Source organism: Pezoporus flaviventris, unplaced genomic scaffold (genome assembly GCF_033815535.1).
Source record: "Pezoporus flaviventris isolate CSIRO_AGI_PZ_B2104156 unplaced genomic scaffold, CSIRO_AGI_Pfla_v1 ptg000007l, whole genome shotgun sequence".
NCBI classification, from domain to species: Eukaryota; Metazoa; Chordata; class Aves; order Psittaciformes; family Psittacidae; genus Pezoporus; species Pezoporus flaviventris.
In genome coordinates this window covers 34634322-34646590 of record NW_026892555.1, presented here as the reverse complement: position 1 = coordinate 34646590, position 12269 = coordinate 34634322, and the positions used below count along the sequence as shown (strand labels likewise).

Here is a 12269-nt window from a genome sequence, read left to right as displayed (position 1 = left end):
ATGATACATATTGTACTTAGTATGGTTTTGCATAAAACTTTCCATAAATCATTTGTCTTCTGGGATTATTCCCCCCCCTTCCCCCCCCTACATACAGACTGTTTTGTTTTCAACAGAGGAGAAATCTCTGAACTCAAAAAGGAATTTTTAGTAAATCAGCTTTTCGTGTGTCCTTCAATAGACACTTAAATGAGGGAGAGTTATTCTTGTGCATATTCAGGCTTTAGCACTGATGGATTGTTTAGGATTCTCACAGAGGCACAAGGAAAACAAGGTAGTGACTCCGGCAATTGGAAATAGCACTGTTTCTGATGGGCTGGGTGCCAGCAGATCTGCAGCCAGGGACACCAGTGAAGGAGCCCTTCACTTGGTGCCATGCAGAGGATCAGGAAATGAATGGGGACCTTCCTTTCTCTGTTGAGACACTGATGCAAATTACAACTTTTTATTTTATGTTATATTTTTCTCTTTTTTAAAAGTGCAGTCCTGACAGCAGTTTAAACATGAGTGCTTACTTTCAGCTCGAGAGAGTTGTAGACAAGCTTTCCAACATTCATTAGCCAGTCTGCATCCAAACTGCTGTCTTAAGAGTAACTCTGTCTCCAGACATGTTTGCAGGGAGGTCTCTGCTGAGACATCTCCTGAAGGTTGCACTTATTATCTGCAGTGTTGGTAGGTGAGTGTTTGACAGGTAGTGGACTGCATACACTGACTCCCTAAACAGCTTTCAGCATGACGGCAGCTTCAAGGTACTTCTACCTCAGCTTCTCGGAAAAGACACTTAATTTCTTGGAAAATACCTGAAAACAATCACAACAGCTTCAATAGAAAAATCTTTAAAATGTATAAGAAAGGTGAGGATTTTTTTTGTTGTTGTTTTTGTTGTTTGCTTGTGTGTTGGGTTGTTTGTTTGTTTGTTTTTTGTCTAAAATTATTGTTTTAAACATGTATTCCTGCAAATGGCTAACATACAGAAGAATTGTTCATGGTCTGAAGCAGTCCAAAAATCCTGGTAGCAGCTGGTATGGTCTTGTAGCCTCTCCAGAGCTACCCTTATCTACCATGACATTATGCTAGCAGCCTTTCCAGGAGCAGGATCAAGACACCTTTGATCACTCTGGGCAATGGTATAGGACCTTTATAACCCATGATGTAACAAAGGCTTTCTGGGATGCAGTCCACATTGGGAGTTGATGGCATAACACCTTCTTACAGCCTCTGCCCTAAGTGTTCACAATAGCAAAACCCCTCTTGACTCTATTATAGGGTGCAAGACATGAAGGGCTTGTCCCATGTTCTGAGCTTGTATTTGCTATGTTAACAGTAGTAGGGGATAACCCACACAAATACACTAGAGAAACTCCAGGAAGAGAGCTTTTTGTGTTGCACCAGTGAAATAGTGTCCAAGGCTTTTAGGGAACTGGCCAAATAAGCTGAATTTGCATGTGCTTCCAACAGGCAGAGGAGAGATGCTGAACACATGCTGCCTGCTATCAGCAGCCCTGTGGTTGCCAAGAATTGCAGCTACACCATTACGTAAATCATCACACAGTACACATTGTGCAGACAGACATCTTGTTTGTGTGTGAATGAATCTGCGTAGGTATGTGGGGAAGTTCACACATTTTAACAGGTTCATGATTAAAATTTAGTACCAAAAGTTAGGCTCTTTTATAGCTGAAGTTGTCACTGACAGACAGTATTCAATTCTGTTTTGAAATGGAGGAAGAGAAGCGGAGACACCATGCAGCATGAAATAGCATATTCATCCTGTTAAGAGGAGGCTCAAGTACATCTCATCCTTTGACAATACTCTGTGCTACCAAGGCCAAAGAGCAGTTCTGGTTCTTGTACCACATTAACAGGCATTTCACTCATTTAACCCTTAAACCACTGCCTGGCTCACAGGAAAATTATCTTTCCAAACCATAATAAGTTCTGCAAATGTGATAATTGAATTTAAACAGAGTAAAGCAATTATTCCGTATAAAGAACTTAAAATACACCAAGTTGCCTTTTTCTTTTTTTAAGCAGCCATTTCTAGCTCATTAAGCAGAAGAACCCTGTACACTCAGCTTTTTGACTGTACTCCTTCAATTCAGCCCAATCAACCCAGATTTTCTCAATCTAGAAACAAAGTGAAATAAAACAAGGGAAATGAAACAGTAAGCAAATTGGTTGTTTCTGCTTAGCTTTTATATGTATATATATGTATATATTTCTATGCAATTTTTTTCAGTTATGCTGTAAAAGAATAAGCCACCTGGAAACTCTGGCTGTGATTTTAACAGATGAATTATTTTCAAGAAAATTGAAAATTCTGTTATAAAATGAAGCTTTCTCAGACTCATGTGTATGTATCTTCAGACCTAACATAATATTCTCTAATAATTGCTAAAAAAAAACAAGAAAAGGGTTCATTATTTGGTTAAAAAAAGAGGCAGCCCTCCCAGCACTGAGCCATCCTGGTATTCAGAGGAATAGCTTGGCACATTGTAGTCAGCACAAAAGACTGAAACACCTGCTCACAGTCATTCCACAGTGTTTATTTCATTATCTATTATTTGAGATAAAGTATATGCTCCTACCGACCCAGGGGTACATTAAAATACTTCATTGTTATGACTATTTCTCCACATATATTTTTCAATAGTGCTGAGAGGTGCTAAGGTGGCTGGACTCTAAGAGCAGGCAGGATAGATGAAATATATTGCCCCCATATGCCTTTATGGCAAATGGATGGATTTCCTTTGTCGTGGGCAAAGTGCACTTTCTGCATGGCTGGGGACAGTGGCAGATTTTTTTAATTAACATTTGAATCTATTATTTATGAGTGCATTCCCTGATGTCTAAATCCAAGGGCAAGCCCTGCCATGCTTGAATCAGTCTCTCAGGAGAGGGCTTGAACTACTCCACTGAAAGCAGGGAGAGCCAAGGCTTTCTGCTTGGTCGCTCCTGCCTGTCAGGCAAGGACAAGCATTCGGGGTCTAAAGAATTGCCAATTCTAAATGTCCTTGCTTCAAACATCATTTTCTAAGGAGGGAACTATGTGTTCTGTTGTGACTCTTGTTATCCAAACTCTGCAGATACTAACAGAAGACCTTGTTAAGGCAGGCCTTTTTGACACCACATACAGCCTAAAGCAATGAATTTCCAACAAGCTGCATTGTGCTTGCGGTGACAGGCACGTTGAGCTGAGGACTGTGAAAACCACTCTGAACTTGTTCACCTTCCTTCAAGACAGGCCTGTCACCAGCAGCAGTACTCCTGGCTTTGTGGCGCTGATAGGGCTTGAAAGCCTAGTGGTTCGGTCAGACAGAAGGCAGCTCTCTCCACACCCTGCTTGCCTCCTACACAGTAAACGAGAAACCAATTATACCTGTTTGGACCTTACTTTTATCCTGAGTGGGTATGAGAATTCAGGCATACATTAAGCATGCCAAATGGCCTATGTTTTCTGTGGACAGAAGACGTTGAAATTTACAACTCAAAAGGTGTTTTAGGTGGTGAGTGTTTAAGAATGTTTTAAAGGAGTGCAGCTAATGTCACAGGGTTTATATTTTCAAAGTATCTCTGTAATTTATTTGGATTTCTGTTCTCTTGTCCTGTTTTCTGCAGCAGAGGGGTAGCTGTGTCTTTGCACATCTAAGATATTATTATGGTGTTTTGCCATCATTTAAGGACTGTATGAAAATAGTAACGTCTGGCTTTTAGGCACAGAAATCAAAAGCGAAGTCATCAAGTGTAAGACTAACATCTTTTATCAATGAATGTGACCACTGTACAACAGTGAGCTATGGGAATGGTATAATAGTTTCACACAGCCAAAGGAAAAATCAAAAGGGCTTACGAAAATACCTGTACTCTGTTGCATGTATTATTCTTCAAGTGATACCATTGAATAGAATGTAAACATAAAAATGGAAGGGATTGTTTAACATTAATAAGCTAGAACAGTTGATTAGTAGCTTACTTTTGGTAGGAAATAAAATGCTTTCTTCCCAACCTTAAGAATTAGATGCAGTCTTTTCAATAAGCAGTTATCTTGCACAGTCCTCATATAGGCAGTGCAATCTGCACTCTGCAGTTTCTTACAGACAAGAGGATTGGCACTGGATATTTCAAAGTAGATGCATGTTGGCACTCAAGGTCCTTTGAGCTCTTTCTATTAAATCTTCAGAAATTTCTAGAAAAGAAGTGCAGTTTCCCATAGGCTTTACATGTTACGAGTGATCAAATACATTTGCCTTTTCAAAGTGACTTCTGAAAAACACATGGGGAGCTTCACCAATCAGTTGTGCTATTTTTCAAGGTTTGCAGCCAAACTCAATACCTTTTTTCACCTTTGAAGGCCAGTTTTTTATCAATTTATGAATAATGATTCAAGGTAATTTCAGGGTAATTGTTTTGTTAAGAAGGGTGACTTGAAGAGGCATAGGCCTGTTTCCTTCATGTTAGTCTCAGTGTGGTTTTTCTTCTTAATTAAAAATAAAAGCTATCAAATGCCCCCAAATGTTCACAAAAGATTGTCTGAGCACTTTTTCAAATTTACAGAAGTGGTTATAATTATTCTATCAATAATCAATGGAAGTGCAACTCCTGGATTTCACATAATCATTGTATATGTGATTTTAACTGCTGGGTTAATAACCAGTGTTTTGCTGTTCATGTACCTTTTATTGTCTTGAATGATAAAGTATACTTACGATCATAAAATAAATTCACTTTTCTCAAAACCAGTTATTGATTCTCTTGTCCTGTAGGCAATAAAGACTGCTGAAGAGTAGTACAAAGGGAAGAGAAGTAATTATGGAGATAAAAAAAGAACTGTTCAGTGAAGTAACATTTGTAAGTCACAAAGGCTGTTGTTCCATATCCAAGTAGCTGTTTTCCAGTAGTTCTTTCAGTAGGGTAAACCACTCTATTTAGAGTAACTCTTGCTGATAAATTGTCTCACACGTTCTTAATTCAGCAATTAGTGTTTGTTCTTTTCTAGTGACTGTCTTTCTGACCAGCTTTAATGACCCTGAAATTCAAAAAACCCAGGAACTGTTTACACTTGTATTCAGCTATGGGGCACTAGATTACCCTGTACAGGTCCTCAAAGTCAGGTCAGAGTTTTCATTTGCACATAATATGTAGTATTCAGGCTGAGTCCATCCAGATACCAGGATGTGGCTTTATTCATGGACTGGTTTTGATATCATGTACTTCTAAATGTCAAAGCTTCTTAGATAAATGTAAGAATACTTGCAATTTTTCCTGTCCAAGAAGGTCAGCTAGATCTGCAATGCTACGTCCTTCTGGTACCTAAAAGAGCTTGTGTTTTTGTTCTTTGCGTTTGTGCTAGTGGAGATGTGATGGTATGAAGATAAAGCTAGAATGTTTCATTTGACGAACTGTTGGACTATGAGCAGGCGGAATCAAACCATCACATCTGAATCTGGTTTCTTCTGGCCCATGCTTGGAAAGGTTTCTACTGTAACAATCCAGAGGTAAATTTTTGCCTTATGCTCATTAGGCATCTCTTACATCTTTTGTTCTTCACTTTAGTGTCTTATGTCCTTGTAGTAGTTCAGTCATGTCACCTAAATCCAGAATAACTCACAACAATTGGTGCTAAAATTTTATTTACATCACTACTAAGGCCATTGGTCAAGAATCTGTGCATAGCAAGAGACAGTTACTGCTGTCTTCAAACTATTCAATGATCATGGTCATAAGCATCAGAAATGACTAGTGGGTAGATAAAATATCTTCTGCTTCTCTGCCCTGGATTTTTGTTAAACCAGAGTAGAAACTTGCATTCCTCAAAACAAGTCTGAACTAATCAAAGCTGAAAAAGCTTTCAGAAAGCTTGTTTAAAATAAATACTTTTTATTAACAGAATATAAAACAACAGAATGCAATTCTGCCATGTTTGCTCACTGATTGCCTTTTGCAGTCCTGAAAACAGAGGTATTCTTAAATATGGTGCTCCCTAGTCTTATAAAGGTTGCCCACTTGCTAAGTTCAAGTACTTATTTAGAGAGGAGGTAGTTTATGTAAAAGATTGAATCATTGGTGTCAGTCATGTAAAGTGATCACATCCTTGAACAAAAACTTTAACAATTAAATGAAATATGAAGAATACTTGGATGATTTTATTAACAAATATGTTTTATTTAACATGTTATGGCATAAGATTAAGCTGAAAATTAATAAACTAAAATATATGCTTTTGCAGATAAAATAAGATCAAAAAAATAGTATTTTAAAAGTAACAGAAGCCCCTCAACAAGTTGTTATATTCTCTGTGCTTTCGTTATTATTCTTTCAAACATGGTGTTTATTCACTGTATTTCATCTGTAATGCTTCTGCTTTCGCCTCTGGCTCACTTAAAAATCTATTCTTAATTCCTTTAAAACATGCAAAAAATATGACTTCCAAGAACTGCCACATAGCCATAGAGCTACAGAACTCACAGCAAAAATACTGATAAACAAGGTATCAGTTGATATCAGTCAGTTTAAGGCTAGATCCTTGGCTGGTGGAAATGGGCAGACACTGATTGCAGCAGAACCCAGACGTACCAGTCAACTGCCAGCTTCCAAGTTCCAAGTCATGGCAAGTTGCTTTGTCTCTACATAAAGCAGAGTACTGTATATCCATAATGTTTCCTTATAATTCTTACACATCTCTAGAACAGTTACATTTTCAAAAGCAATACGTTGATTTTGAGTCCACCCCAATACATACATTTGAAAATAGGTTTCTCTGAACGGTTAAAGGAAACCTTGGGTCTAATTCTTGCATTACATAAAAAAAAATATAATCACAAAAGTGCATATACATATGTATGTATACATGCAGAAGGAAGCCACATAGAGCCACATAGCCACCTGCAGCGTGGCCAGCTGCAGCTATATGCCATTTGCTGCTATAGACATAGGCCTGTGTCTCAGAGTACATATACACGAATGTAAACTTTATCCCTTGGTTCAAAAGACCCTACTAAGGGAAGTTGTCCTGTTAGGGAAAGGACTAAGTCCAAGGACTGTCTAGAAGTGGAGTTTTATTTCAGGCATCTCTATGTGGACCTGCTCCACTGAAGTTGCAGCATCAAAGCTTTATTGCAAAAAGAACAGACTATTTTACACCAAACTGTAACTAAGATAGTATATCAACTTTATGGACTTTTGTAGAGCAGATATTAAATGATTTTTCCATTTCCCACCAAGTAGATCTGGTAGAAACACCGTACTTTCCATTAGCTTCTATAATTTTGAAGTGGTCAAGCTTAAAATGGCAACTGAACACACTAGAAGGCATCAGCACTGGGAGTAAAATGCTCACTCCCAGCTCCTAGAAATAGCTCTCAATGACATTTCTTCAGCAGATGAAGAGTAATATTTTTAACTGCAAGCATGGTCTCTGTGCAGGTTGGTTTGATCAGCGTCTCAGGAAGTAAGAATCCAAAATGGCCAGTGTCACGCAGCTCAAATGCAAATGCGTAGGGGATGCCGTGTTTGTAGGCCCAGTCCATAGAGCTACCTGAACTCACATCTGAGAGGGGTAATCAAAAGAAGATTAAAAAAACCCAGGTTAAACACAGGTCATGTTGAAAGCACCAGAGGGTTCATGTGGTGTTTTGTCTCCAGGACTCAGTGAGTATACTTGCAACTCCAGCTTTTTGCTTGCCCTGATCCTAAGCACCCTTCAGAGAAGGGCATGGGTACCCAGCACCAGTGAAAGGTGCTCAGCGCAATATGGATTAGACCCTTGATTTTCACAGGAAAAGAATTAATAACTGGCTTTTTTTTGTGTGTAAAGCAAAATTTTAATTAAAGAGAACATATAGAACAAAGCCTCAATTTTTTCTTGTTCCCAGGCAAATAAAACTTTGCTTCCACAAAGATCTTCCAGCTGGATGGGAGCTCTGCATACTCCTAGGTTTAACTTGGGGACTTTAGGCAATTCTTTTGCAGGGAGAAAGGAGAAAGCTGATAATCTTCATTCTCCTTTTCAAAGTGCTTTTAAAATTATTTTCTCTTAATTTCTGCCTTCTCACTGTTTCCTTACAGCATAAGAGCATTTGCATAGGTGGTGTCTAATATTAACAAACCTTCCCAAGGAAGTGTGCTTCTTATGCTATCCTTATCTCCATATGTTGATTACCCAAGACACTTATATTTATATAAAGATCCATCTCTCATGTGGCCTGCTGTCTTCTGTGCAATTCTGGCATTAATTCACACTGCTCTTCCTTTTATATAGTGACTGACTGCACCGTAATGAGCACAAGATGCCAACTGTACTGTGAGATGGAGGCCCACAATAAAGTGGAACTCACATCTGAGACAAAACACAGCAACAGCAGAGGAGATGCAAGAGGTTACTTGTGAAAAATCTTGCTGTTTGCTTAAGCCTCTGACTTTCTGAATATCTCTTGTCACCACTGACTGCACTCAGGCCTCATAAATTCAGTAGAAAAAAAAGAAAGTGTCTTGCTGAAATGTGTTGAACTTCTGTTTCTCTTACCTGTCTATGTGGAAAGTTTGACTGACAAATGTTGTTACATATTTAAAATTAGTATTTTAAAGATATTTTGTTATAGGAAAAAATGCACTTGAAATCACTCTCTGAAAAAGGGAAGATTTCCAAGTAAAGATACTGTTGCTATCATTTATCATCATCTAGACAGAGAGGCACATGAAACTTAGCTTTTAAAGACATCACCCTAAATTTTAGAATTAGCTCTATGAATATCACAATTGCATAGAAGAAAAGTGAAGTAATAATGAAAAATGAAACCTACTTTCAATTATTTCCTCCTGTCGTGGTTTAGCCCCAGCTGGCAAATAAACACCACACAGCTGCTTGCTCACTTCCCCCACCCCCAGTGGCATGGGGGAAAGAATTGGAAGAGTAAAAGCGAGAAAACTTGATATAAAGATATAAAGGGTTGATATAAAAACAGTTTAATGGGACAGAAAAGGAAGAAAATAATGGTGATAATAATATAATAATGATAAAAGAATTAGAATATACAAAACAAGTGATGCACAATTGCTCACAAATCACTGACTGATGCCCAGCGGCTCCTGAACAGCAGCCTTTGGCCAGCTTCCCCCCTAGCTTATAATACTGAGTATTATGTCATATGGTATAGATTATCCCTGTGGTTAGTTTGGGTCAGCTGTCCTGCCTGTGTCTCCTTCTAGGTCCTTGTGCCCCTCCACCCTTCTCACTGAATGAATCCATGAATTCAGCATGAGAAGCTGAAAAGTCCTTGACTTAGTATAAACACTACTTAGCCACAGCCACACATTGGTGCACTATCAACATTATTGCCATTCTAAATCCAAAACACAGCAGTGCACCAGCTAGGAAGAAAATAAACTCTATCCCAGCTGAAACTGGGACACCTCCCAGATATTTTATAACTTAGTGTATTTACAGTATCTGGTAAAGATACGCTTTTTAACATCTTGTTTTGTCTATTTTTTTTTTGTTTTTAAATCTGGTTTTACATGTTCTGAACATGTTATTCACTGGCTTTCACCTTTCAGATGCATTGCTTTTAGATCTCTTTTATTGCATCAATTTAATCTTACTGCAATCAACTGACTGAATCACTTACAAAACTTCATCTTCCGCCTTCCTCACCAGCCACAACTGGAACAAAGTTCACTTTAAACAGTGTTTGCTTTCTTTGTTATTATAAGAGTAATTTCCTTCTTACCATAGGTAGGTCAAAGTCACAAACCTGTGCTAGAGGAAAACTTACACAAAGTGCTAGATGCAGGACCATATCTGTATCTTATACCATAGGCTGACTGAAGAGCATTAACAGCATTATAGGCTGCTGATTCCTGTGGGGGGGGGAGAAAAACAAATACATAAATTAGACTTTGAATTAAATACTGTAATAGGATTGGAACCTGATCATTGACTTCCTGCTCAATGTTGTGTTCCATGGCAGCTAATGTAAAATTATTTTAAAGGAAAAATGCATTATTTATTTTTATTGACAGCAATTCCCAAATTCCCTGAAAAACTTGGTTCAGTGTTTTCATAGCACAAAGAACCTTACTGCACTGTGAACCGTCAGTCTTTAAGTATTTGTAATTATATGTATATATACCAAATCAGTGACACAACAAATTTAGGAAGCATGTGAGATCATGAGATGAAATAAGCTCTTTTTTATGCAGTTTAAAAGCCATGCATGCATTTTCTGCCAGTACGTGTGGATGCATTTCCAAGTCCACTAAATCTCATCTCTGCTGGGCTTGTGAAGAAGAAATGACCTCTTGCGATACTCCACAGGGGTTCAGTGAGCAAGAGCGGGAAAAAAGGAGGCAAATTTCACTCCTGAATCTGTGATGGGCAGGTCTGGTCTGCTGGTCTGACTTTCTCTGGGGAAAGACGATGTAGGCTTGGAGAAGTCTTTCCACTATTGCAGATATGTGATTTCAGTACTGTATGGGGAAAATCGGCATCTACAGTTCAACATCCATATGCATGCGGTCTGTTTAGGAACTCATGGTATACTGTGAAATGGGATGAGAAAGGCCTGGCCGATGGCAAATTCTGAGGGTCACACGTGGATAGTGCATCCAAACACAGAGAAAGGAGGCATGTCTTCAAAAGAAAAAGGACTGTGGAGAGTGAAGGAGCATCTAGAAAAACACAGAGCCAGCTCCCTATAAAGAGCAGGAAATGCATATCTTAGGAGCTAGAAACTTACAGACTTTGAACCACTGTGTAAAGCTGCAATGGTTTTAGATGTTTCAATTCTGTGAACTGAAGAGCTGTAGGTTTCATTTTATGCAAGTGTTCATGAGCTTGGTCCATACCTTGTTATCATGAGACACTAGATGAATGCACTGGGGAAGGATTACTCTATACTTGCCTTTCCATTTATACATTTTCACTTATCTTCCACTTGTTTGCCACTGTCAGGAATCATGATCATGGTTTAATCCTCGGTCTGACCCAATTCCTGCTGTGGGTCTTTGTCCGAGCAGAGAAGCCAGAGAAAACTGCTTTAAAATGTCATTCATGGAAAAAAACCAACAATTTTCACTTACAGAAAGTAGGGCTTTGTAGAGTTTGTTTTACGCTGAGAACTGCTCTTAGCAAATGGAAGAGCACTTTTTAACTCCATATAGAAATCCGTTCAGCACAAATAGATTTTTGTTACTCAGAACAAGGATGACAGTGCTGGAGACTTGCCCCTTCTCTTCCTCTTGCCATCTCCATGAGGCAGTGCATGGAGGAGGGGACCACTGAAGTCAGTGCTGCTGGGAGCTTCTGCTGGGTTGGGATGTGGTCACCAGATGGTGAGAGGGGTAACCTCTGAATTACCTAACACCAAAGATGAGGAGGCTGGGAGGAGGCCCGAGGACGGGGGAAGTGCTGTCACTCGGGACTGTTTCTCCTGTAACAATGCCTCAACTTCTGTGAGTCATGACACACACGACCCATGATGGGGTCAGAGGTGTTGTGTGGTGGGGTGGTCATTGCTGTGACCAAGGGAGCAGGAGACAGGGCTCAGCTGAGGGAGCTGAGATGGGTGGAGAGCAATGTCCTTGTAGCCACAAAGGAGAAGACTCCTTGTGCGTGAGTTTTGTATCGTACAGCAATGAGACAACAGAAGCAAACTCTGTTGAAATCTTACTGATGAAATAGTTTGATAATGCCCATTTAAAACCAGCACAACAGTTCTGTGCAGAGGCAGCAAACATCTGGTGGTCAGACTGGGAGTGTCCCAAGTCCATGTCCACCATGCAGGAAAATGTCCCTGGGCACTGTAAACTTGATGCTCTTAGCCTTGATGTGTAGTACTTGCTTCCCTTGTTGGACTTAGGTGCTCACAGAAAGGGACAGTTCTCAACTGCATTATACTGCGCAGGATGGACCCTGAATAAGTCCAGGCAACCGGTCTTTGAACACCTTTAAGGAGAAAGCTTCACATAAAATTACCAGATTTTTACAAAGACATACACAAACTCAGTCGTGCCATGTAAGTTCACTGCAAACACTAAGCAAATGAGTGTACAGGCAGGAAAGGGATAAAAGGTAGGTGAAATTTAAAACTCTCGACATGGATGAAGGTTTCTGCTGTTTGGTGGGGTTTTTCAATTTAAAAGAGCACTTTCCTTTTGATTATCTTAAAAGAACACATTTCAGAAGAGTGTTAATAAGAGAGTTGTGCCTAAATTAGAACAGAATATGCATGTTGTGATCAGCACACAGCTCTCCAGTTTCAAAGCAGCTCTGA

General features: G+C 39.2%; 1 protein-coding gene and 1 long non-coding RNA gene across 2 annotated transcripts in view; one reads left to right on the top strand and one right to left on the bottom strand.

The window, feature by feature from the left end:
* Positions 1–12269, top strand: part of LOC133266775 (uncharacterized) — a 31393-nt gene that overhangs the window by 12483 nt on the left and 6641 nt on the right. The window contains exon 2 of the long non-coding RNA XR_009742507.1: positions 5351–5495. This is a non-coding gene — a long non-coding RNA (uncharacterized LOC133266775). The remainder of the gene's footprint in view (positions 1–5350; positions 5496–12269) is intronic.
* Positions 6139–12269, bottom strand: part of CPA6 (carboxypeptidase A6) — an 82818-nt gene continuing 76687 nt past the window's right edge. The window contains exons 10-11 of the mRNA XM_061448333.1: positions 9771–9855; positions 6139–7546 (exon numbers count right to left, since the gene is read on the bottom strand). Of these exons, the coding sequence (XP_061304317.1) occupies positions 7359–7546; positions 9771–9855 (273 nt within the window). The 3' untranslated portion in view covers positions 6139–7358. The remainder of the gene's footprint in view (positions 7547–9770; positions 9856–12269) is intronic.